Here is a 27207-nt window from a genome sequence, read left to right on the forward strand (position 1 = left end):
AGTGCTTTGTTTCAAGAAAAATTTCGTCATTGCTTGATTGTGTGAGTAGTCTTGAAAGTGTTTATATGCTGCATATAAATCTAAATATATCTCTGTCTAAATATATACACAATATGCTGTTTACTAGGATGCAGGTTGCTTCCTAAAAGTAATATTCTTTAACTCATGATAGTTGTTGATCTAGAGACAGATCTATTCACCTTCTATAGAAGCTTTCCTGAAGCTGGAAACTGTCCTTTGGGTGACCCTGGAGTACAGGTCCATCTGCAATAGTCCACATCCAACTCTGTATTGAGATTCCTCATGTCAATGTGTTATGGATGGGTAGATAAAGGATTCTTAATGTATCCATTTCTGCTTATGTTTGCAAAACTGTGGGCTTGTTTTGAAAGATATTTTCAGTTACTATAGTTGATTTTAAAATGTGGTGTAATCTTGTCTTTTTGTAGGGAATGGAATCCCAGCCCTTTGTAAATCTGAAGTTTGAAACAGATTACTTTGTAAAGATTGTTCCTTTTCCTTCCATTAAAAATGAAAGTAATTATCACCCATTTTTCTTCCGAACTAGACGTAAGTATTGCATACAATATAGTATTGCATATCATCTCTTCACCAATGGGTGGCTCCCCCCGCCCCGCCCTGCCCCAGCTTTTCAGTTTTCCCAGCAAAGGAATGTAGTAGATGGTGATGTTAGAGGAGTCTGGGTTAAGGTAGTTACTGACATAGTCTTTGAAGGAAGTTCTGAACACATTCTGGGTGTTAAGTGGAAAGAATTTGGATGCCACAGATAAGTCTGTGGTGTATGATAATACGTGCTAGGCAACAACTAGAAGAAAAGTCTCAGGTAGGCCTGAAATTATCCCAGGTTTGCCTATAGCAGGATTACTCCCATGGTTCTCAGGAACATTGGACTCATGAAGATGGTTTGCTCCTTCTTGTCTCTGGACATTGTGAAGAAGCTCAGGTTGGTTTTGTTCTTGAGATCACAGTTTCAAAAACAGATATCTAGAGATAGATATAGATGAGTACATATAAAATTAGATAGCAACAAATCAAGTTGAATTTCTCAAAATTACTTAGCAATTCTCATTGGAGTTAGAGAGAAGAGACTTGAATAAGCTCCTCAGTGCTTAAATAGTATGATGAGAAACTGCAAGTACCCTTTGGGGTCAAATGTTGATATTAGTCCTACTTAGAGTGTTTTGCCCTATAAAACTTTCTTAAAATATTTTCAAGTCTATCTGTTGATGCAAACCGCAGTAACATTTGTCTTTATAATAGCGCTCAGCATACTTATTTACTCTGAGTAAATTTATTTAAAGCTAGTTTCAGCTTCCTCTCCTGCTGTGCTATGGCCGGTGCTATCCCTTTTGTCTCACTAAGGAATGCTATTTTCAAATTAATGAACCTGTGTTTCTCATATAAAGATGAGAAGGGACTTGAAATCATAACAAAGAAGATAAGTTTGCAAAATATATTTACTCCAGGCATACTAGAGACTGGGAAAGAAATGGGGGTATTGTCTTCAAAATGATGAACTCCCTTGTTTTGCCCTCATTCCTTTTCTATTTAAATAGCATAGTATTTTGATACTATATCATTAATAATTTTTGTGTGTATTTGTAGCATGTGAATTGTTGCTACAGCCAGAAAACCTTGTCTGCAAACCTTGTAAGTAAAATGTAATACTTTCGGTATATTCATCTTACAAAAAGTTACTGTACTTGAAGAGTCGCTTTTTTCCAATTCATGAATATCTCCTCTGACAGACTGGAAGCCAAGGAATCTGAATGTTACCCAGCAGGGTTTTAATATGCAAGTGTCCTTTGATCATGCACCTCACAGCTTTGGGTTTAGATATTACTTTCTTCACTACAAACTTAAGCATGAAGGCCCATTTAAGCAAAAGACCTGCAAACAGGTACGTCGCTGAGTTTTGCAACTGTTAAAAAACCAAAACCTATTACCATTAGATGTTCTGAGGTTTTATAGAAACTTTAAAAACTTAATATAATATAGAATACTATCGGTTTTAAAGTTTTTAAACTATTTGGTACTATTTGTGTAAATAATATTTGTATTGTGATAGCACTCATCAGTCAAAACCAGGCTTGAAGGTCCACTGGAGACGGATAGTATAAGCAAATGGGAAGAGGCTGTTCTCTGTCTTGAAGACCCTACAACTAATTAGTACTTCAAACTGCAGTTTTATGATGTTTGTTATACATATTATTTCCTACTTTTTTATTTCACCTTTGCACCAAATTTGACCACTTCATAGATTACCCATCTGAGATGGTATCACAAGACTGCTCTCATTTTAGTATGTGCATGGAATTAGGCTCTCTGTGATTTTGTACAGCTGTGTGCTTAAGTCTTATTATGGGAGCTGCTATTTGATGTATTATTTTCCTTAACTTTGGTTAATATTCAATTAAGTTTGTTCTCGCTGATCAACCTTTCATCCTAAGTCTCTGAAAGCTAGGGAGCTTCAGCACATAATGTAGAGTTTATGTATTAGACCAAACTTTTAAGTTTTTTTTTTTTTTTTTGATAATTAATCATGTTTTAGTTCTGCAGGCAGAGTTGTGGTCCTTGCATATTTGAATGGAGTTTTGCTGGTTTAAGGAGGGCGCTGTATATTGCTAAATCAATGCAAACGTATTTTTCATTAGGTTTTAAAAGTATGTGAATGGCTTGCAAAGTATTCTCTTTCCTTGATGTAGGAGCAAAACACAGATACTACAAGTTGTATTCTTCAGAATGTATCTCCAGGGGATTATATAATTGAGGTAATATTTATAAATAGTCATTTATACAACAGATAAATGAGTATGCCAATGGAGAAATTAACTGAAATTTAAGTATTTCAAGTCACATTCTGGTAAAATTGGACTTCAGGCATCCCTACTGAAGCACCTTGGGCAAGTAAAGGTTTTTAGACAGATTGTTCTTGACCTTTGCTTGTGTGGATAGCAGTTTCATCTGTGCCTTCAAGTAAAGTTGTGGGCCTGCATAATTCTTGGACTTTGATTTTTTTTTTTTTTTTTTAATTGGAATTCTGTAGTTTGATCAATTTTTACTATACTTAAAAGCTGTGTGTTCCTCTTGATGATGACAGTATGTGAACTCTGAAAATTAATATTACAACATTAAACTATGTACCAACAAAGACAAATGATTTCACTAATTACTACTTTGTGGTGCTCTTTAATTTTAACTTTTTGAACAGTAAGTTTCTTCACATTTGGTCATGAAAGCTGTTAGTTGTTTACATATTGCAGAAAATAAATAAAATTAAATTTCCACAAAATAAAATTCAACTTTTACTTTTCCAAGCTGGTTGATGACACTAATACAACAAGGAAGACAATGCACTATGCGCTAAAACCAGGTATGAATTTTGTTTTTTAAACAGTATACAGTATTTATCTTATTAATTTAGATTCAGTTTTAATTATGTTGGAAATAAATCTTGATTTGACCGGTGTCAGTTCGCCATAATCAAGACGACTGAGGCAATTGTGCTGTGATTTTTTGACCTAATGAAAAAAGAGTAAATAGGCACAATTGTACATACACATCTGCATCTCTATACTTTTATATTTAGTACAGTTTAGATCAATATATCATTGGAAATCTTTGTGGGAAATCACTTTTGTTGTATATATGGATATGAAGAATCATAGCCTGTATCTTAATCGCATACAACTGATGCATGAAGTAGTGTGGAAATAATGTAATGAAATTTTGAGAGAGCCTAAACACATTCCCTGCCTGTGTACTTCAGCCCTGAAATCAAATCAAGCAGTCTGGAAGACCTGCCAGGTACATGCTTAGCATGTCTATGTATCAGACCAGTTATTGAGAAGCTAAATAGGGCTTTCAGAATGTAACTGCAGACACAAAACATAGCCGCAGATGAAGGCAATGGGCAAAGTGGACTGAATCCTAATGCACATTGCTGAAGGTAATCTGTGGAGGAAGACAGTTCTGTCTAAGTGCCTAGTTCAGCACCCTGGTACAAAGTCTGTCAGGTCCAAATGACTATTGCATATCTTATCAAAACTGCACTTCATGTAAAGCTCTTCTCATGGGGGGAGGTATGAGTTGGCATGCAGCACTTGTTACTTACATTAGTCGCTCTAATGCTGTGGTGATGGGGGCAATCAGCATAAAACCTATTTAAAACAGAGCAGAACATGTTTGATTCTACTGTATATTTGAGAATTACCTGATAATAATGTACTGCAGCAGTCTTACATCCCAGTGTGAAGATCTGATTAGATAATTATAATATAGCTTATTTGCATATGGCTAATTCTGCTTTATTTTTCAAAGTACATTCTCCGTGGGCTGGACCAATAAGAGCTATTGCCATTACAGTTCCTTTAGTTGTCATTTCGGCATTTGCAACGCTTTTCACAGTGATGTGCCGCAAGAAACAGCAAGGTAAGAGGGTTTATTCAATACAGAGTTCCATTTAAAGATGCACTTTTGCAACCAGAAACGTCGTAACTGGTAGGTTTATTCCAGAAATACCTTTATCTGAAGAGCTTTCCTTTCTTTTCTACTTCTCTCTCTTTCCTCCCCACTGCTTTTTTTGTGTGTTGAAACTCGTAGCAAATTCTTAATCAGTGCTTGATGGTAATTTGTTGCCATAGAAAGTATTGTATCACAAATCAAGACTACACTGTAGAAAGGAGAGAACAAAATTGCTGTTGGGAAATATTTTTGGTTTTGGGTTTCTTTTTATTTGTGAAAGTACTACATGACCACGTAGAATACGAACAGATCTGTAAATTGATATATTTTAAACATTCCTTTATTTCATTCAGAAATGTCTAATTCATATTTATTTTAAACCAGGAGGAAGGTAAAGCCATGTGATACCAATACAATTCTCAGCACTGTCTGGAATACTACCTGTATCTGTTATTCCAGATTTGCTCACTTTCCTGGAAGTTGCCTTTACACTTCATCCTAAGCCATCTTCCTAAATTTACTCTTTCTAAGACTTACTTGCAGATGTTTCTCTAAATTGGATTCCATCCCTCTTTGACCTCTCTCTCCTCTGTGTCCAGGAGCTGGCAAGCCACACTTATTACATTGAGATGTTAAAAATCAATTGGCTTTTTTTGTAGAATCTAGGGAATCATGCGGTTTCATGAATATGGAAAAAGAGATTACTTCCCCAAACCTCACATATCTGTGTTATCCATCTGAATTTTGGCATTGAGGTATACTGCAAGTGCGATATGCCATCTGGGTTAAATCCTTTTACCTTCTGGTTTTCTGTGGCTATCCCTTTGCTCACAGCTAGCACAGTTCCAACAAGAAAAACCAGACAAATCACTAAGGATTTGTCTACAGAGAGAGTTGTTCCAGAATAGTTATTCCTGATGAATTGTTCTAAATTAAGTCCCTAGATGGATATTTGTAGTTTGAAATACTCATGCTTTACTCCAAATTAGCTTAACCAACTGTAGAACTAGATTGAATTAGTCTGGCCTAAGACCAGACTTTTATGTTCCAGCATAAAAGCATCTATACAAGAAAAGAAACACTAGTAGCTGTTTTGATTTAAATTGATCATATCTTAATTCAAATTAACGTCAAATTACTGTCTAAACATGTGTGTGTATATATATACACCAGAGAGATACTATAAGATGTTCTGAAGGGATCTGTGTTCCTGGAGTTTAATATTCACCTGGCTTGTGTTGTGTTTTTTTTAAAACAATAGACTTTGTTATAAAGGAAACTCTTGATGATCTTTAAGGCTTGTAATATTTGAACAGAGAGGTGAAGACTGTTGAAGCTGGATAGAGGTGAAACAACCTCATTCTATTTATAAAATAAACCTTTCTTAAGTTTTCTGAGTTGTACAGTAATAACTGCACATTTCACTTTCAAAGTGTGTTCCCCATATGTAGCAATTCATAAGCTGCATAAATAGAGCATGTGCAACTTTTCTTTTTCAGGCTGGAATGGAAAGAAATATCTTTCGAAAAAAGTCGTTACTGTATGCATTAGAAATGAGCCTACAAAAGTTTTAAAAAAACAAAACAAAACCAAGCTTTATAGTGTGAACTCTCTTTCTCTCTTCCAATGTAGAAAATATATATTCCCATCTGGATGAGGAGAGCTCAGAATCTTCAGCATATGCTGCAGGTCTCCATGTGGAAAGACTTCGTCCCCGGCCAAAAGTGTTCATCTGCTATTCCAGTAAAGATTGCCAGAAACACATTAATGTCATCCAATGCTTTGCGTATTTTCTTCAGGACTTTTGTGGCTGTGAGGTAAAGTCAACATTTCTTCCATAAACAGAGTTTCCTTAATTGAAACAGCACCCCCAAAACTCATAATAATATGTGCTTCAGAATGAGGTATTTCAATCTCTCCTTTCCACAGAGATAACTTTCATTATTTTTCTAAATATTGCCTATCTAAATTTTCTTTAATTAGGGAAAGGAGCAGATCATAGCCCGCTTTTTTAAAAAAAAAAAAAAAAAAAAGAACAAAACAAAACAACCAAAAAAACCCACCCAAAACCAAACCAAACCAAACCCAAGAAACAACGACCAACCCTCCCCCACACCCCCCCCGCTCTCACCCCCCCCCCACCCCGAAAAACCAACAACGAAAAAACCCCAGAGTAGTGGAAAATGTGTACTGCATTGATTCCAAGACTTTCATTCAGCCATGTTTAGCTTGTTTCGTATTAACTGCTTTTTCTTTTTAGTAGGTCTTGCATCTTTATAGTTGGCAGCTACAAAGAGGTATTGGTGTCTACCTGATATACTTCAGTATTCCTAAAATACGTTTTATATTGTAATTTTAAAGTAGTTGAATCTATCAAAACTCCTACTCATAGAGCAAAATCTGTGTAATTAGGTTTAGTTTTTGACATTATGTATTAATTTTTATTGATTTTTTTTTTTTTTTACTTCCCTTCTGTTCCATTAATGCTGTAAAATCAGCATGTCTTTTTCTTGTTTTTGATTTAAAGCTGAGAGAGACACATTCAGATTGTTACTTTGAACGACTAGGCTTAGAATCTCACACTGCTTTCTAAAATATAATCAATATGTGGCCAGTCTTTCACTTTTCAACTGTAAAAAGGCAAGACAATTATCAGTCTGTTTTTGCTGCATTTTAATCCTGCCACCGTGATTTTAAATGCGTGAACTGGAACGGCTTTTCCAACTCTACAGCAAGTCTGACCTCTGGTGGCCAAACACAGTAACGTAAGCGATGCCTCAGGCGTTTGGGGATGTTCACAATTTGTTCGTATGTTTAAATAGTTCAGGTAAGGTATTTTATAAGTAACTTACTTGAATCCCCTTTTTAGAGATGTACTTTAGCCCTGCTACACCATACCTCTTTGAAATAGTGTTAAGGTGAGCTGTTACTGCTGTAACTATATACCATGGAACATATGGTATCAGGCATAATTTAAGATCTAGGTAACAAAATATTGATAGCATCTACATACAGAAATAATATGGGTTATTATTAAGGTTGTGGAGTTTAATATATAAAAAGTGATGCTCAATGCATAATGGAACAGTTGCACAAGTATTTTTCATATGGAATTGGAATGTTTTGTCATACAGGACAAAACCAGTGGCATTTAATAGCCATTTAAAATAATAACTCGACCATACTAAAAATCCTTTCTCACAGATAGGAGATCAGACAGTGTTTTGAAGAACAGAAACAAAAACAGACACAAAAGAAAAACTACCTGTGTTGTACCTTTATCAGAGTATCTCCCAAGCAGCTGTAAAATGACTTCTCTTCCCCATGCATGGAATAGAATACTTCAGTTGGAAGGGACCTGCAGTGATCATCTGGTCCAACTGCCTGACCACTTCAGGCACGATCAGTTTCTTCCTGTAGCTGACTGTGTGGTAACAGTTTTCATGAGCCCTTGTGTTCTAGGCATCCACCTACTCTCTGTTTTCTGACACGGCAAAGTTTTCCACTCTGTTATGGGTGATATAGCAGAGCAAAAATACTGGAAAAATGCTTGAGAGAAGACTTTATAAATGGTTTTGATGTGTGTTTACTATGAAAGTTTTTTGCATCTATTTTTTTCTCTTATTCTGCTGCTCATTCTTTCTTTCATGAGATAAAGCATTGTGTCCTTCATCTTGGTGTACACAGGCATTTCAGACCATGTAGAATGTTCAGAAAATTTGACAAAGTACAAAATAAAACAACTCTTATGATAAAATATTCAGAGCTTTCTTATCAGAGATAAGTTGCTGCTGTTTTGCATCCTAACTGAAAGGACTCGATGTTACAGGCACTAATTATGTTTGTATCTAGATATGAAAATTCTTGGCATCAGACTTCATTAGTATGCAAAAATGGTAAATGAATATGGATTTCCATTACATTCAGCACATTAAGGACCCAAATATACAACAGTTCAATTGTTTGAGGCAGGCAGAATACATTGTTTATTGAGGCTTGATGATATCTAATTTGATCAGATAAGTAAATAGTAATTTACTTGGTCTAGCCACATTTTCTATGTTCTTTTTATTCCCCGAGAAATATTGCTATGTACCAAATCCGTAGTGGTTTTATTTTTTAAGGAACTACCCAGTTTACATTTAACTACTTGGCTCTGCACCATAAATTTATACGTAACACAGGTATAATTAGGTATGTTTTTCCGTAAGTAATAAATAAGCAGCAAAATATAGTAACTAGCATTCTTGTTTTTAAAAAAAAAGTCTGGAAGGTTTTCCTTTTTACCTTAGCAATTCACCTATTTCCTTAGCCCAGTGAAATATTCAGCCAGCAAGCAAAGTTTAGAATGAATTGAGGCCCTGCTTATTTTGGTTAATAACTACTGTCATAGTAACTGTCACTGATTTGAGTTTGTTCACTATTAATGCTATGTTGTGTATTACTTATTTCTCTCTTAAAACAGCTTGTATTTGCATCAGGGACAAGCTATAGTTAAATTCATCATTAATTCTCAATTGTCGGATAAATACAAGCTGACTTACTGAGTATAACTCATTTAAATTCTAGTAGCAAATATATCTAATAATCTAATAATGAATATCAACCAGAATGTCCTTTTCTTTTCCAGGTGGCTCTAGATTTGTGGGAAGACCTAAAAATTTGTAAAGAAGGTCAGAAGGAGTGGCTTATTAAAAAAATAAACGAGTCCCAGTTTATCATCATTGTGTGTTCCAAGGGAATGAAGTACTTTGTTGAAAAAAAGAACTGGAAACACAGAGGGGTAACCAAAGATGCAGGAAAAGGAGAACTCTTTCTGTTTGCTGTGTTGACTGTTGCAGAGAAGCTTCGTCAAGCAAAGCAGAATTCAAATGACCTCTGCAAGTTCATTGCAGTCTACTTTGATTACTCCTGTGAAGGAGACATCCCTGGTATTCTGGATCTAAGTACAAAATACAAACTCATGGACAATCTCCCTCAGCTGTATTCACATTTACACTCCAGAGATCTTAGCGTACAGGATTCGGAGGTGTTTCCTGTTAACATTAGTAAAAGGAATTATTTCAGAAGCAAATCTGGGAGGTCCCTTTATGTTGCCATTTGCAATATGCATCAGTTCATTGATCAGGAACCAGATTGGTTTGAGAAACAATTTATTCCCTTCCCTCCACCTTCTTTACATTACTCAGAGCCTGTCATGGAAAAATTTGATTCGGGCTTGGTTTTAAATGACTTAGTGAATAAACAGGTGATGGATGGTGATTTTTACCTGAAAACAGATGTAAATATTATTTCAGCTGGGAATTCAGACTCTCACTGTATAATTCAGCACTTAAACCTTGGAGAAGATACAGAAACTCAGGACATTCAAGGTGGTGGCAGCTCTGTTCTTCAGCCGTTGTTACATGTTGTTAAAGCTTCAAATCTTAAAGATATGCCTCGAGATTCTGGAATCTATGATTCATCTGTTCCTTCATCTGAATTATCCTTACCTTTAATGGAAGGACTATTGACAGACCAAATTGAAACATCTTCCATTACAGGAAGTGTTTCTTCATCATCAGGTTTAGGTAAGATACAGCAGTGTTTTAAAAATTATATTCAGTTATTATGAGCGTATTTCTCCCGTCTCAAAATACTTAAGGTAATATGTGAGGAGCTATACAGAAGGCTGCAGAGGAAGATTAGCATTGTATAAAGATGGTAAAAAGACAGGTTTCAGTAACTTTAAGGAAAAGATTCATTTTTCTAACTTATTGCGGGGGGGGTTCCTTAGCTAAGTAAGATTTCACTAAAATTCTATTAAGTCATTTCTCATCAGTTGACCTGTTATTGGAGAGACTTCTTCTTTCTTGCAGGGACTCCTTGGCAGCTGGGATACTCAGCTGACAGCTGTGTGGTTTAATTAAGAGGGTGATATGGTGAAGCGTTCTTACAGAATGGCCATAAATCTAAAACTGACATCCTATTTTGCTCCAGCGCATACTAGAACATTTAGGGATGTAATCTGTACTGTGGTTAACTCAAGTTTCAGAATGACATTAGGTTTCTCGCTGGATATGGGGCTGGGAGGAATGAAGAAACAGGTTTCAGTGGGGGAGTTTAAATGCTTGGAAGACACTCTCCAAAATAGATACCCGGCTTAGATGCCTACAGTTAGAAGATGTAAATACTGCCTCAGGCTATATAAAAAGCTGATCTGACATTACTAGTTACAGTACATTGAACTGGCATCACAACTACATCTGTGTGGAATGTTCCAGCAATTGTATTCGTAGAACAAAACCGCTGTTTGCTGAGATTTTACTTAAGCAGCTACAACAGGTCAATATTGCATTTTGATGGTGGTATGCTGTTCTGCTTTCTTGAATGAGTGTAGACTTTTATTTTGGCTAAATACTTTGTATTGTGGGTTTTTTTTTTTTTTTTAATTATTCGGATAATTCATAACTGATGTTTGATTCCAGAATTATCTTGGAGGGAGAGAATATAGATGTTGATTTACAGATATAGCATCTATATCTATAGGCTAGATAGTCTATAAGACAAAATAACTAAAACCTGAAAACTTTTCAGGTGGAAAAAATACAGATTTACTGATTTAATTGCAGAAGCCACAAATACTCTGATATTGTTTCAAAATTAATATTCTTTAATTTCCTGCCATCTTCTAACATAGCCTTTTCTCACATTTGTGGGAAAAATTACAGATGGTATCTGTAAAGGTTCTAGTGCTGGACGAAAGTAGGATGCTAGTTTAAAATTTATGGCCTCTCTGTAAGAATGCTTTACCAGTATTCCCCTCCTGATTCAATCACTGAGCTGTCAGCTGGGTATCCCAGCTGCCAAGGAGTCACTGGAAGAAAGAGGCAGTCTTTCCAGCAATTAATTCTCAAGTCACATACCTACTTCTTAACATGTTTCAGCTATAGAGGTTAAACATTATAGCACTAACTGGTAGAGTTGGATCTTAACACTGATGTTCCAACATCTTAAGAAACCACAGTAACTTCTGCTGTTTTCCCATTCACTGTCCCTGTCCAAAAGCACCACCCTGACCGACTCTCACTCAAACATCCCCCCACCCAAACCACAGTCCTAATTAGTATAGTGTACAAAGGAGACAGTATCGAGAAATGAGCATCATCTGTCCATTAGAGTGCAACCCATTAAATCTTTTTACTGTCCCAGACATACAAAATATTTATAGCCCTAATATTTATATGCCTAATAATGAGAGGAGTAGACAGAATTTTTTAGCTTTTATTCTTGTTCTGTCCAAATTACTACTCTGAATTCACAGTACCATTTCTGTTTTGGCTACCTATTTTTTATCCTTTACTTGGTCAGAACAGAAGTGAACAGCTCTGTCATTTAGCGTCTCAAGGTAGATCTTTCCTCTTGAAAAGATTGAATCTTTGATTTAATCTTTTGAATTAAAATCATAAGTCACATAATCTGTAATACTTTCTCTTTCAGTGCAGTTCATGTGCAGACTACTGATCTGCAAAGAAATCATATTGGGCGTCATCAACTGAAGTTCAAACCAGTTTAATTTTGAGGAAGTACCAACAACCAAACCTTTACTAGGTCCATTCACTAATAAGGTCTTCTCTAAGAAGCCCTGCCTGGGGAGAAAATTTGTATTAATTCTTTAGATAAGGAGTTACTGAGCATGATGGTTCAGCCTCATGAATGTATGGCACTACGATCCAGAGGGTTTTCATAAGCTTTCTTTGCATTGTTTCTAAAATGTTGACCAAATACAAAATCAATGTTCCAATTAATGAACCTCACTTTTTTCCTTTTATAGGGGAAGAAGAACCTCCTGTAATCACTGCTACAAAATTCTTAGTGCCTGGAATATGTAAAGCAGAACTTCATTGCCATATCCATACTGACGAACTGCAGGCAATTGCTCCTTTATAATACATTACAACTTTGTTATGCATTGCCACTTTATCAACAGCCTCTGTTTGTGCTTTAACTACCACACTGTCTCAGCACTAAATCTACTTGAAGGAACAAATACTCCCTGAAGAAGAGCTGTTATTCCTAAAGGATTTTTTTATGGCCAGTAAACTTGAATTTGTTGGTCTTTCTATAAAGTCTTTCATGATTTGAAAAATGCAGCATGGAAAAATAGATGAGAATACATTTCAAAATTATTCCTATTACTAATCTAAATGTCATGATATTACACTGTTTACAGATGCCATAATCAAAAGTGACCTTTTTTTGCTAGAAATAATCTTACAACTGGACATAAAATAGCTTGGAAGGTTAAGTCTTAGCAAATTTTGTAGTCCAGCCTCTAATTTTAAGTGCTGACATACTTGATGGCAGGAGTGTTTTAGTGAATGAGAGCAGGATTTTTTTCAGAAGCAAGATAAAATGCCAAAGGTGAGATCAAGAAATTCTCCATCAGAAGAAATTATTTTCTTTTAGAAATGTTTGAGCTCCTTTCCTCACAGTCTCCTCTCTTTCCCAAATTTCCCAGTATTTAATTTCAGATAAGTGCATATCTCCCTCTTCTGTATGATTCTCCTATCTCTTCCCCACAATCTGGCTATGATGACTCATGAATAGTACCATACTGAGTCTGAAGTATCATTTTTGTAATAGACAAAAATATAGATCCTGCATATGCTGAGTGATACCATGGAAACCAAGTTTCCTGTTTTCTTCCTGGAAGGGCTAATACAAAGAATACTTGAAAGAGATTGGGGAAGGAAGACCAAATTTTGTATTTAAGACATCGTTCTGGATTTGTTCAACCATGAGATGAGTATGCTTTATGGGGGATTTCATATTATCCTTCGAGGACATGCTGCTAGAAAATTACCTGGGGTAAAACAAGTTAAGAGAAGCAGTTAACAGGCATGAATACTTTGCTTTGTTTTGAGCCAACCCATAAACAGAAACCTATGAGTTATTTTGCAGTTATTTTTCACACTACTTACCATTATTTAGTGATTAAGATAGTATGATATTACTAGTATTATATTAACAAAAAATGCTAAAACTACAACTGGACACGTTTATCTAAAGACACAGAGAGTGCATGTCCTTTCTTTTGCAGTGACCCGGTAGGTACCATCATCCAAAATATCCCTGCTGTTTCCAAAGAGCAACTTTTCGTGAGTAAAACCCATCTGCGAAACTGCAGTAGTAGGCACTATTATAATAAGCATGATAACAGCAAATAGTCAAGGACACCTTATCAATGTGCCTTTGCTAATTTTGCTCATGGAGTCAGATTCTGTCTCGTTTAACCTGTCTTCACATTCCACTAACAGGAGGTTACTTTAGGAATACATTAAGGGAGAACTCAAACACCTCAAATATTCTCTCAATTTTGATAGATGAGAATTAGACGTTGCTAACTGTTACATTGTATTATCCATTTTAATAGTACGAGATAGAACTATTAAACCAGTGATGATTTGGCTAACTGAGTAGCTTTAAAGCTCCTGGGGTTTTTTTCGCATCAGTTTATATTTAATCATTTGAATTTCCAAACAAAAGTTTTTTAAAATTGTTGTCACAGGTGGAGTAAGAAAGTGCTGTAACAATTATTTGAAGATAACCATTGATGGCAGAACTCTGGCATGCCTCGCAATTGTAATACGGAATTCTGTGATCGACTAGATGTATGTGTCAGATTTGGAGGGCCTTGTCCATTTACGTAATGTTCCTTACTCTTCCTGTTTTCTGAATTTGAAAGAACTTAACTGGAAAACCTCAAACTTGCAATACCTAAGTAAGTTTTAGGTAGTTTTAAGTGCATAGTGAATCATCTGCACCTTCAATGATTTTTTTTTTTTTTTTTTTTTAATTCTGTGCCTTGGGGTGTACTGAAAGCAAAATTCTTCATGTTTTCCCATTCTTTGAAGTCAAAAAATATCTGGGTCAAACTGGGCAGAATAATCTAGAGGTAAATGCTCCTCCATAAATGCAGCTGTGAAGGATCTTGATTCAGTGCAATTCTTGCCATTTTACTAGAGAAAGAGTTTGGATTGATAAGACACAGGCAGAAAGGTTACAAAATTTGTGTGCTGAAGAGCTGCTGTGCACAGAAATGCCAAAGCTGCGAAACATGAGGAGGAGGCAATTTCTTAGCAGTTAGCTGGTGAAGGTAATACTGCTTTCCTCCGTGGAAAGGCCCAGCTCACATACTGTTATTTTATGCTAGACTAAAGATTGGGAAGATTTCCTGGTTCCATTAAATTCAGTAGCAGAATTGGTATTACTTAATGGAATTAGGTTTTCATTTTGAGCTCTAAAAAACCTCAGTTTTGAAAATGGATGAAGGTAGTTGCACAAAGAATCACTTGTCATTAATGTTTTTATTTTTATTTCTTCAAAATTTGCTGTACAATCCTGCAAATCTTATTTTTTTAATTATAAAATGTCTATGCAGATGCCAATCAAATCTGTTGGGTGGGGGGAAGAAGAATTCCTTCATTCCTTCTTAGCATAAAGTGGAAACAGCGTATTATACGTCCTCAGAAGAAAGAGAATATAATTAATTGAAAATTTAGAGTAGGACAAGCCCACACTTAAAATATACAAAATGAGAAAAGTAATACTTAATCTGATTTAGCATAGTTTTTTTTACGAAGCCACAGTGTTTTAAAAAAATAGAAAAATATTGTGTATGTTGAGATGATGGAAGGACATAGTACTGAATTTGCAAGAATTCTGTATTTTCCCTCCAATGAGAATAACAGCAAAAATCCTTGTAAAAAAATAGTTTTAAAACAAATATGTTAATACACAGATTAGAGGTTAGCTTACTACTATTTTCAAGCATTAGTAAACTCTAAACAGAATTTTAACTGTGAAAGGATCCCTTTAATTTCTACTAGACTCAAGTGCGTGGACATTGTTTGAATGTTTTAAAATGTATTTTCTGGGAGGGTGGAAAAAACATTGGGAAGCTGAAGGTTCAAGATGTGGCAGTGTGTTCAACATTTTGAATAAAAAGTATAGTTGTTGCCGTAATTTGTACCTGTACATAAACACATCAACTGTTGAAAAGAGAATGCAGCTGACACTTGCAGAAATAAAATTTTATGATACTATAATTTAGAAGTTAAATATCAAAATAAAACATTTTTGTTCAGTTTCTTTCATTGGGCTTTTCTTAGTAGTATAAGAAGACTTGGCTTAAGAGTCCAATTGTTTTATCCAAAACACTTCTAATACAGTTATGCACACCACACAAATAACCAGACTCTCTAACTGCTATTCATACTCTACATCTGGAATTGAAACAGATATTTTGATGGGTGTTTAATATAGTCAAGCAACTGTAAGAAACTTTAATTTTGTAAAACTTCTGTATTGGACAGACTGGGTCTGGGTTTTTTTTTAAATAAAACTGCCTTAATATGATTTTATGTAATTATTTTTCCTATATCCTCCTTGAAGGTCTCCTAGCAATACATGGTTCTGCATGTCAAGTGAAACCTACCCACACCAACTACAAAACTATAATAATCTGGATTGGATTAATTTTGTCAAAGATGATGTGATAATTACCTAAGATTTATATGCTTTTTGTTTTCATCCAAGTGGATTTCAAAGCACTGTTCCAGTCAATGAACCCTGCAAACTGTAATTTCAAGGATAAGCCTTGAAACCACTCATATTCCTTATGTTGTTCAGGTAAATGAAGATTTTTTTAATGGACTTTTGGTCCAATCAAATTTAGAATGCTATAGAAAAATCTGTAATGCTATAGAAAAATCTGTAATGAGTCTGTAAAAGTTGTTATTATTAAAGACTTGAACTGCTTACTTAATATCAGATAGTTTGCATATACATTAGCTATGTTGAATTTACAGGATGATGTTTATAATGTTTAAACCTGATGTCGTCTTTGGGCGTTTATCCCACTATTCCTAATTCTGCTTCTATCACCAGGTAACTCAGAGACATTCTGAGGGGTCACTAAGCACATGAATAGTTGCATTAGTAATTTAAAAGATAATTTAATAAGTTACTTCTCTGTATCTGAACTGTACTTCTTTGAGATGTGTTATCCATATGTATATTCTGCAGTCCTAATTTCTGTATCCTCTGCCTGGGAGCCTTGTACATGAGGGACTTTGTGGTTGAAAGAAAATGGAAAGAAGGTGTTGCTCTAGTTTTTATACCTTTAGTTTAAAACATGAGAACCCTTGGGATGCTTTCGTGATGTTTGGGAACTGTTGGCTAAAATTCTCACACCTTGAGGATGTGGAAAGATATGCTTTGATATAAGGATGTGCATATGGATAATATATCTCAAAAAACTTGAGAAAGTAAGCTCTCATTTTTCTTTTTTTACCTTGCATTTAAATAGTTTGGTGACTTGATACTGAAATCCCCCACAAATAAAAAAAACACCACAACACACAACAACAAACACTTTTTGAGTTATAGTGAAAAACACGCACTACACGCAGTATGTGCATTCAAACTATAACTGGTCAGATCCGAATTACTTCTAAAAGGTCAGAAGTTAAAGGCAGTGCTATAGATCAGCTGAAAGAATAGATCAACTGAAAGAATTTTTCCCTCTATCTGCTATAAATTATTTTATTTTACTTGCTATCATCTATTGCTGTTTCTCAGACTCGTAAAAAAACAGAACAATGGTCAATTCATATCTTTTATAACTGGATACAATTTCATTCTTTATTCTCTTAGAAGTGATTTAATAAAGTCTGATTTACTATGATGTTCATTTTTATGGGCAGCTGCACTGTTGACAATGATTTCATATTTATAGCAGTCTATGGAAACAGTAGAGATTGGTCATATTATCCTGTACACAAAAAGCAGAGGAAAAGGAAATGTTCTTTCCTCAGTGTCGGATGTCACCTAGATGACCAGAAATTGAAGTGCTTGCCCATACCTACCTCAATGCTAAAAGCTCAGTTCTTAGTGATTTTGGTATTCTACTCCAATGCAGATACTTTGGGAAGGCTGGGCATTTGGAAACATTAATGTGAAAATATGAAAGATGCTGGGGGAGGGGGGGGGGGGAATTTTAGTTGTATATAGTTAGTGTCGTGGTTTAACCTGGCAGGCAGCCAAACACCACGCAGCCACTCGCTCACTCCTCCCTCCCCCCCCCCGGTGGGACAGAGAGAGAATTGGAAGGGTAAGAGTGAGAAAAACTCGTGGGTTGAGATAAAAACAGTTTAACAGAATAGAAAAGGGAAAATAATAATAATGATAGAATATACAAAATGAGTGATGTACAATGCAATTGTAGTAGTGATCGCTACTTCCTGGAACACGCCTACCATTCATATACTGAGCATGACGTCACATAGTATGGAATACCCCGTTGGCCACCTGGGCCAGCTGTCCCAGCTATGCTCCCTCCCAGCCTCTTCCAGAGCATGGAAGCTGGGTGTCCTTGACTAGCAGGGTACTTAGCAACAACTAAAAACATCAGTGTGTTATCAACATTCTTCTCATGCTAAATCCAAAACACAGTACTAGGAAGAAATTTAACTCTATCCCAGCCGAAACCAGGACAGTTAGATATAATAGTTTATAATAAACTCTTAATAGATGTAATAATTATAATAGTAAACATCAATGCAAGAAGAAATTAACATCTGGAGAATTTTCTTCATCAATTAATAAAAAGACTTCATTTTTAATGGATGGGGAGCTGTAACATTCAAGGCTGATTTACCACAGAAATCAGACTACCTTTTTTCCAGACTCTGCTGGTAGGTTCACAGGCCTTGATAATGGATAGAAGATTGAACTAGTGTGAGTGAGTGTATGGAATGCCATCCTGTTGGGGTGCTGATTTAGTTGGAATTCTAACTATTTAGTTGCTACTGGTTCGCAAAAAGATCTACTTGGAGAGGCAGTCTTGTTGATTATACAAGTCAGGTAAATTTATTTCATAATAGTCTATCAAATGGGTATTTTTCCTCCACAGGGGAAATATGCACCTGTGGTTTCGCGTAATTGTAAATGCTGTAACACATGTATGCTCCCTGTGCAAGTTCTGTATTAACCCTTTGACTGTAAATCAACATCAAATTGTTCACATAACTTGTTCTGAATTTCTGTAATAGCCAACCATGTTTATGATGAGATTTTACTCAACCAAAAATATTTGGCTATTGATAATCATAATATAATTTCCTAGGGAGTATAACATTTCTTATTAATAGACATGGAACCTGAGATTCTACAAAGGGCCTGGGCGACTGATACAGTGTTTTTCCCATATCGGAGTAAAGCAATCTTTGGAAGCTACACTCTGCCTTTTATTGGAATATTGACTATTGCCAACAACTGCAGACCAAGAGTGCCCTATTACCTTTGATAGTACACTAAAAATACCGATCAAAACTAAAAATAGAAGTCGCCCCTTCCATGGCTGAGAAAATTTTATTTCTAACCCAATTATAGAGGATTAAACTTGTCAAAAGACAGGATGCCTTGCATAGCAAAAGGGAACGGACTTGTTTTATTTATTTTTTACATAGTTACCAAACTAAACTGTGTTTCAAATAAAAAAGTTCCCAGAAGGATTTTACACGGAGGAAATGAGTGCCAAGAATATTTTCACTGCAGCTAGCTACTGCCTGGTGAGAGTAATCTGCAGTGCAAGTTGCGGAACAATAATCACCATATAAAAGTCTTTTTCAGTAACATTTTCTAAGCCTTTTATGAATGCTGTGGCCACACCCCTTTTAGTAATGCTTTATTTCTCAGATGGTTCAACCAATTTCAGTGGGTCTGGTTATGAAATCCGATATTAACAATGTGAGTGGCACATACATCAGAGGAGTTGTTTGGTGTGTCACAAGTCAGATTTTTTTCCTCACAAGTGCGCAACTGGGGATATAAAAGCCACAAGCAAGTGTTGTTATCCTAACTTACACGAGAAATGGATAGGAAATAGATCCACTTCAGAGCAGAGATGAGGCTGGTGTCAGCTGAAGACAGAATGCAGGGATTCATGTGTCAGTCTTGAGCCATAATAGTGCTTCTTTCAACATTCTGTAACCAGTCAGTGCATTTGGTTAGAGATACTATTATTGCAGCTTTTGCCATTTTGCAATAACCTGCGTGATAGAACAATCAACAGGGCACTGTTTTATGCTCCAAAGTTCTGTTGCACCACTGTAACAAGTCATCTACTGATGGAGCATGGTGGGAAACAGAGGATGGCACAGCAAGAACCGCAAGAGAAGGAAGAGGTAGATGTGGGGCAGACATTAAGCAATGTATTTTATTTCCTCTACAACATCCCACAGAGACCTCTGAAGTGTGAGTTACCTTAGGGCAGCCTTTTGACGGACTCTGCAGGGGCCTGCTTCAGCCCCATAGCACTCCTTGGTAGTACTCTTGTAGAAGTGCATTACTTGGTGTGATCGTGATTTGCAAGAATGACTCCTTTATAATTTTGATGAAAATCAGGAGTGATTTCATTGCTGTCAGTTACATCATACTTATTTCAAAATAATTAAAAGTGAGAATAGAGTTAGACCTACTTGTCTTTAGCAACGTCTAATGTGGGGGATGTACCCATAAAAGTCATTAGTCATCAACAGAAAGGAAACTGTCTACTCTTTATTGTAGCTTTTGCAAACATGCCAAGGTGTGATTTAGGTGTTAGGAAGGAAACCACCATCTCTTTGCGGAATAGTTGGACAACGCTCAGCTACTGAGGGTGGAGTGAGAATAATAGTTACAGTGAATCAGGAAAGCAGGGCAGGATTCTTATTTCTAAACTTTACCTTCTTTGCTTAGACTGCCTTTAACCTGAGAAATACAGGCACACTTATTTGAATATTCCTGCTTTTACTCTTAAATTGGCTTGTTAAAAACAAACATTTTTTTAAGTGCAACTGTCAAATGTCACTGTATTTTAAGATAATGTTTTGGACTGAAGTAATAATACATTTAACACTTGCATTCTATATTTTGCATACTAAAGAAGATTTCACGCTTGTTAAGATTTAAAAATGCTGAACAAATAACAATTGCAAGTTGTGTTATATAGTTTATCATCTTAAAAACCAGGAATTACAAATTAGTAATTACTAAAAAGTGTTAAATCTCCCTGGACAACATCTTTAGTTGAAATGGTTGAGCAGATTCCAGTATGTTATATAATTATAGAATTTACATCAACTAATTCTTCATTCCCTGTGTACGTAAGTGTGGAAATTTTGAGGGCGCATAAAATAGACTAAAAGTTAAAGGTCTCTAAACAGAGCATCTTTTCCCATTTCCGGATAATGAATACCAAATTAAGCTTTAAAACAGGGGTCTAGAACTGTCACTTTTCCTTTACAGGCATGGTAAGTCCCGAATAAAAAATGGGCGGGCAGTTGCTGCCTGTCGCAGCTCTGCTTTTGTAATAGGCACCACTTCAGTGGCACTACCAAAGCAGGGGATGGGACATCTGTTTTCTAGTTTTCTTGGCAGCAGCCATGATGAAGGCTCAATGTTTCAGGAGTCCATCAGAAATTATCAGACCTGAGCAGCCTCAAAGATTTCTACATTCTGCTAATTATGTCGATACTGCTGGGAGCCCAGGTTTTGCCTGTGACATAGTGTTGATTAAAACATAAATCCCTGTGTAGCTAACTTTGCCATAGGGCTAGAAAAGTGCCAGGTCCCCATATACCTGTCTAATTTATGTAAATTGCTGCTTTAGGAGCAGAAAAAAAGTAGTCGTAAAACTACTATGGCATCTTGATGGCTATTTTCCATTGATGGCTATTTTCCAGTTGAATTGTCCCTAGTTTAAAAAGAGTATTTCACCTTAAGTACCAGTTTCTTTAAATGTGACTTTAATTCCAGAGTATTTTCATACTGTGAAAAGTGGAGTTCACAGATTACTTTAGTATCCCAGACTGAAGAAATTAAATGGAATTTAACACATTTACTTAAAAACAAACAAGGTCTGATATCCATGTCTATGTCTATACTGCATTTCTAGCCTCAGCAATTTGAAACAACTGAAAGATTAAATGTCACTGCAAGATGTTAGATTTGAAATGGAAAGCCTAACCATGGTTGAGAAACACAATTAATTATTCTATTTTAAAATATTTCTGGTATCTGGGCTACAAAATGTGGTGAGCTACTTTTCATCTTTTATTATTGTTTTTCCATTGGCCGTTTTATGTTGGCAATACTACTACTGAAAAAGACTTACCACCTACATTTCATTTGAATTTGCATTTGTGTGAAGTGATGTAATTGTTAGTATTTATTGTTATAAATACTAGTGCCTATAGACTTCGGTCACAGAAAATAGGATTATCTTTACCAGGCACAGTACAAACGCATACCAGAAAGATAGTCCCTCATCTAAAGAGCTCATAATCTATTTGCTTCCGTCTTCACAGCCCTATTTTTTTTTTTTTTATGATCAATAGGGCTTCCTAGTATACTTCCATACTTCTTTCCTCCAAAACAGGGATGGCTGTTACCATCTGTAAATTAGTCACAGCTTTCCCCAGGTTGTTGACCTAATGGGACCTACTCCTGGTCACTTGCTGTTAATCTCGTCTTCTCGGCGTCGAACGGGTGCCATTTGCCTTTTTTCGGTCGGTCTTCCTCCGTAGCTGTTTTGAACACCAACGTGGCGGTGGGAACTGAGCTTCCAGGGCGGCACAAGCCGAGCAAAGCCCGTGGCACTGTCATCGGGAAGGGGGCGGCGTGCCGGTGCCCTTCTCGCCTCCGGCGTTTCGCAGGTCCCGGCTTCCCCACCCGGGAGGCGGAGGGGTCGGGGGGAGCCGGGGAAGTGAAGCCAGGCGCCCTGGGAAGAGGCAGGGGCCGGTCGGGCCACCGCTGCGGAGGCAGCTGCCCCGGGCCCGAGCGGCGGCACCTCGCCGGGGTGGGTAGTTCAGAAGCGACCCAGAGGCGAGGCGCGGAAGGGAAGGACGCTCGACGGAGCAGCGCATGGCAGCTGGGGAAGGGGAGACCGAGCGGGACAGGCGGAGAGGGCGCGGTGGGTGGAGGCGGGCGGCAGGCGGGGGGCGGAGCCGCGGGGCGGGCCTCGGCCGGCGGCGAGGGGCGGGCTCCGGGGGGCGGCAGGGGGCCGGCACACAGACACGTCCCCTCCCTCCGCCTCCCCTGTCAGCCGCTGGGCCGGCCCTGGAACCCCCCGCGTCTTCTCCGCTCCCGCCGCCGGCTGCCAGCTGCTCTCCCTGCCCAGCCCTCGGAGCCCTTTCTCGCCCCCGCCGACGGCTGCCGCCGGGCCCTCAGCTCTCCGAGCCGCATGCCGGGAGCCGAAGAGGAGCAGGAGGGTGCAAGGTAAGGTGCTGTCCCTTGCGTCTGGTCTCTGCTTGGGGCTGGGCAGGGAGGCGGCTGCCTGTCAGAGCTGGACGGGCTCGGCTCCGCCGGGGCACCTGGAGGCGGCCAGGCTTGCGGGCACCGAGGGAGGCGGCCGTGGCCGGGCTGACCACAAAGGTTGCATTGTGCCTCCGGGGGGACCCGCCGCCCCTTACGGGACTGCGCACGGAGCGGTAGCGGGAGTGCCCCGGCGGTTCGGGAAAGGACTCACGACAGCTCCTGGTGGGTGCCGGGGGGACGCACCCTCCTCTTCCTCCTTCATCTCCTGGCGCCATCGCCGCCCCCTCGCCCCGCTCTGGCGATGCCCCGGGCAGGGGGCGGCACGGGGTACCTCCCCGTCGGAGCTTCGCGCCGCCAAGGTCGGTCTAACGCGAGTCGGAGGCAGGCGGGCGGGACCCGCCGCCTCAGCGACCCCGAGCTCCGCTCGTGCCCGGCAGCCCTGAGAGGGCCCTGAGGAGGCGGGGGCCGCCACCGGCCGGGCGGCGGGCGCTTCACCCGCTTCCTCTCAGGGCTCAACAGCCGTTTTGGTTTTATTTATTTACTTTTTAAATAACTTCTTACATTTATTTAGGGACAAACCTTACACGAGTGTCAGTTCAGAAGGAAGACCCCGCGAAGGAAGGGCCGAAGTCCAGGTGCCTGTTGACTCCTTTGAAAACCGTAATTGTTGTTACAATATGAGTTATTCCCCCAGCTGCTTGTTTGGCTTGGCGAGGGAGGGAGCGGCTCCGCCGGCCTCTGGTTTTCAGCCCTTCGCGCCCCTCAGCGCAGCCTCCACCTCGGGGGGGGGGTGGTGGAGGTTTGTGGGCGAAAGGAAAGTGGAAAAAACAAACACCGAGCGTAATTACTTACACTTGTGAAGTCAGTCACAGCAGACTCTGAATAGGCTGTAAAAGAGAGACAACATTAATTAGCATGGCACGGAGCGTTGCCTGAATTTAAATAATCAATGCTGGTGAAGGCCCGTGTAGGTGAAAACGCTGTAAGGTTGTTCGTGGCTGGCTCCGGGGTCGTGTTGCAGTACCGGTGTTTTACCAGTTATCTTAGTGATGTGGTTGGCGGTGACCAGAATTTGTGATTTTCTAAGGAACCATTTACATTAATGCAAGAAATCCTTGGTAGTTGGTATCTTTGTTTTTCTATATAGTTCTCAAATCTTGTGAACATATAAATGTTCATGTATATCTTTTCCATGTTGTGCATACATACATTAATATATTTTATAGTTAAATGTTATCCTTTAGTACCTTGCATGCTACATTTTCATAGTGAAAAGGCAGAGAAAATTCCTTCATCCTCGAACACTTGTTATAGAATTAATTTGGTTACATACCCAATTCTGTAGCATGTACAGTCTGCCAAGTGCAACAAGTTATGAGACGGATGCTGTATCTGTACAGAATTTGAATTCAGAATAGGAGAAGCCATGGGATTTGGAAACAAATGGAGTTAAAATTTTGATTGCAGAATAATAGGCTTTGCAGAATGTAGGTAGGGAGAATATGTGAAACAGAGCTGCCCCAGTATATGTGAAGTAAGGGAAAGCACCATATCTTTGGCTTGTCATTTAGTGGATGTAGCTCTTCTGTTTAAAATTTTTATACATGTGACTTGGTACCTGTTCTCAGTTAATATTTATTACCCAGTTTTAGTAAACAAAATACCATATTGTCTTGAACAGAAATCCTTTTTAATTTCCCATCAGAATCATGCATATCGGTTAGCAATGTGATAAGGCCTCGTGACCCGTAAAGACACTGTAACGTTCAGTATCATTCCCTGCACATTTTCTCAGACCTCCGCTCTGTTTTGAATAGCGCACTTCTTCTCGGGACTGCTTTTGTGTAGACAGTTGTTCTGGCGTGATTCCAAGTTGTGGGAGTCTTATGTGTGCAGGAGGTGTATTATGTGGAGTTGCTTCCAGCAAGTGGCCAGTGAGACCACATGTCCTTAAACGAAAATCTGTTTTGATTTGCTGTTCATGAATTGAAGTGGGTGATACCTGATTTTGCTCGGGAGTTTATATGTAATGTCTTAATATCGGCTCAGGAACTAGTTTTTCCCATGTTAAATCTTTTGCTTTAGGTGCTAAAGAAAATTAACCTGACCTCTTAAATTCTGTTTATGCTAGAGTTTTATTTTTATGTTTTCAGTATTTTAGGTTTTTGAACAATCTCTTTTGATGAAACATAATTCTTCTGAGTATTTTTTGTGAAAGCATCTGCCCACTGCTACAAATGCTGTAATAAATGCATATAGAATCCTTTTGGAGTACTTTGTGCATGTGTATTTTATTGCAGACACCTTATACACAGTTAAGTGTGATGTGCATTTTGAGAAGTAATTTGTTAAGGGTTGCCATTTTCTTCCTGTGTAATATGTAGGGAAACTGGCAAATGATATGCGTAGACTAAAAGACTTCGGGTACTATAAATCATATTATTGATTTATTTTGTTTAACTTAATTAGTCTCATAATGTTTAATTTAATCCCTTCATGTTATTTATTTGTTTATTAAATCTTGGGGATATAAGCATTGCAAGGTCACGCAGGTTTTACAGATAAATTCTAGTACTTATAGATAACTAGGTAAATCAAGTACTTTATAGATAAATTCTAATCTGTGACTTGGAAAAAGCCTGAGCAGAGAAGACTACATTGGAATAAAAAGTGGAAACAGATGAAAATACTTGAACTTGCTCGACAAAGAAATTTTCACGTTGCATCTATACTTATTGGCTGAAAAAATGTTATCTCCACATATCTAATAATTTTCTAGGTCCTATAGAAGTCCCTTTGATTTTTTTACCAAATTGCGCCTCTCAACTTGTGAGGGCGTGTTGTGGATTTCAATTGTCCGAGTCATATGAAATCTGGAATAAACAAATGGCTACGGTCTTGCACAAGTCTCTAAGAGCATGTAGAACTACTGTAGTGTAGTAGGTAAGTAATTGGAAAATAAAGGACTCGGTAAATACGCTCCAGTAATCTGTGATTAACAAACACCTCGTGCTTTGCTTTTGACTATAATAGCTGCAAAGTAACTATTCTGAAATAGTTACATAGCATGTAACTGTGGTGGCCTCCATCCCCATATGTAACATAGAGGACGTAAAAACAAACAAACCGAAAATGTTTTCCCATCTAGTGTCAACCAGGGTTGAACATGAAGTGATATGCTGTCAATTAGGGAAATGTAAACAATGATTAACTTGCAGGTGCTCAACAGTGTACAGAATCCAGCTGAAGTGGTTAGCATCCTAATGGATCAGGCTGTTAATATCTAAACACAAGGGCATATGTACATGCATATTTATTTACTTCTTCCTAATCACGTGCTGATGAGTAGTCTAAGGATTTCAGATCTGAGTAAGTGTGCCGCCATAGGTATATGAGTTACTTCAAAGTAATATGTGTCTTACACAGACCACAGCTGAGTGTGGTACTTGAAGGCATGGCCAGTACTGAAATCCAGCAATCCCCTCCCTTGTTCAAACTGGACAAAAAGCAGAAGCTTTATGTTCTTTACAATAAAATAATGGTTTTTTGCTTTTTATGTTAAATCATTATATATACAAACAGAAATGGTAACATTATGTGACTAGAAAGGTGCCCTATTCTGTTACTGATTTTTCTTTTTTCCCCTCCTATATAGGATTACTTACCCTCACAGTCATGCAGTTCCCCTCATAACTCTGCAGGTGTAATCAATGTGTGGTACAACTTGTATTCAAAAAGGTTTACTGGCTTTTACACCACTGAAGCTTGCATAAACTTGGAAAGTTGGCAGGAATTATCTGGACTTCTGTGGTTTCTGTAGAGCAAGAACAGCTGCTCTGCTGGTATCATCTCTCAAACATTTTAGTTGTTAAATAGAAGTACAGCTTTCATTAGTTTATTTTAAACACTTCAGCATTTTTCCAGAACAAATTTTTGGGATTATAACTAGGAGAAGAGTATGTCCATTACACTGTACAGTATCAGGAATGCTACTGGTTTTATTTTAAATATTACAGTGTGTCCGGCTAGTTCTGGACCAGAGGGTCCAGAGGGTTCTGTCTGGACCATCACCTTTGTCTTGAAGACAACAACCAGCTATTTGGACAGCGCGTGTTTTGAGGGTGGCTGACTGCTTCTGCCTGTATACGGCCTTAACTGATGCATCCAGATGGCAGGTGGCTGGGGGAGGCTAGAGGCATGTATGCATTGCAATACAGCGCTTAAAGCCACCACATTTGTTTTGACACAGGCTATGAGTGTGTCCCAAACCTGGTATCCCTCTGTAGATGGTGAGGTTCTTATGTGAATATGAGCCTTAAAATACTTTGCCTACAGAAAGAGATGCTGTCAAAATTAGCATTTGTTGATGCTCCCCAGATA

General features: G+C 38.0%; 2 protein-coding genes across 2 annotated transcripts in view; both read left to right on the forward strand.

The window, feature by feature from the left end:
- The first annotated feature begins 449 nt into the window (after positions 1-449).
- IL17RD (interleukin 17 receptor D) lies at positions 450-15885 on the forward strand. Its single transcript, XM_075159047.1, has 9 exons — positions 450-570; positions 1627-1671; positions 1770-1921; positions 2727-2792; positions 3340-3394; positions 4342-4452; positions 6118-6302; positions 9116-10055; positions 12299-15885. The coding sequence occupies exons 1-9, from the start codon at positions 453-455 to the stop codon at positions 12412-12414; spliced, it is 1788 nt and encodes a 595-aa protein (XP_075015148.1). The 5' UTR covers positions 450-452; the 3' UTR covers positions 12415-15885.
- A 6011-nt stretch (positions 15886-21896) lies between these two features.
- Positions 21897-27207, forward strand: part of ARHGEF3 (Rho guanine nucleotide exchange factor 3) — a 140438-nt gene continuing 135127 nt past the window's right edge. Inside the window, exon 1 of the mRNA XM_075159067.1 lies at positions 21897-22788. Coding sequence (XP_075015168.1) covers positions 22754-22788 — 35 coding nt within the window. The 5' untranslated portion in view covers positions 21897-22753. The remainder of the gene's footprint in view (positions 22789-27207) is intronic.

This window comes from Calonectris borealis, chromosome 10 (genome assembly GCF_964195595.1).
Source record: "Calonectris borealis chromosome 10, bCalBor7.hap1.2, whole genome shotgun sequence".
Classification (NCBI taxonomy): domain Eukaryota; kingdom Metazoa; phylum Chordata; class Aves; order Procellariiformes; family Procellariidae; genus Calonectris; species Calonectris borealis.

Coding starts and splice junctions, on each gene's coding strand:
- IL17RD (XM_075159047.1), top strand. CDS start 453: ATGGAATCCCAGCCCTTTGTAAATCTGAAGTTTGAAACAGATTACTTT. Junction 3,395..4,341: donor GCACTATGCGCTAAAACCAG/GTATGAATTTTG, acceptor TATTTTTCAAAG/TACATTCTCCGTGGGCTGGA. Junction 4,453..6,117: donor GTGCCGCAAGAAACAGCAAG/GTAAGAGGGTTT, acceptor CTTCCAATGTAG/AAAATATATATTCCCATCTG.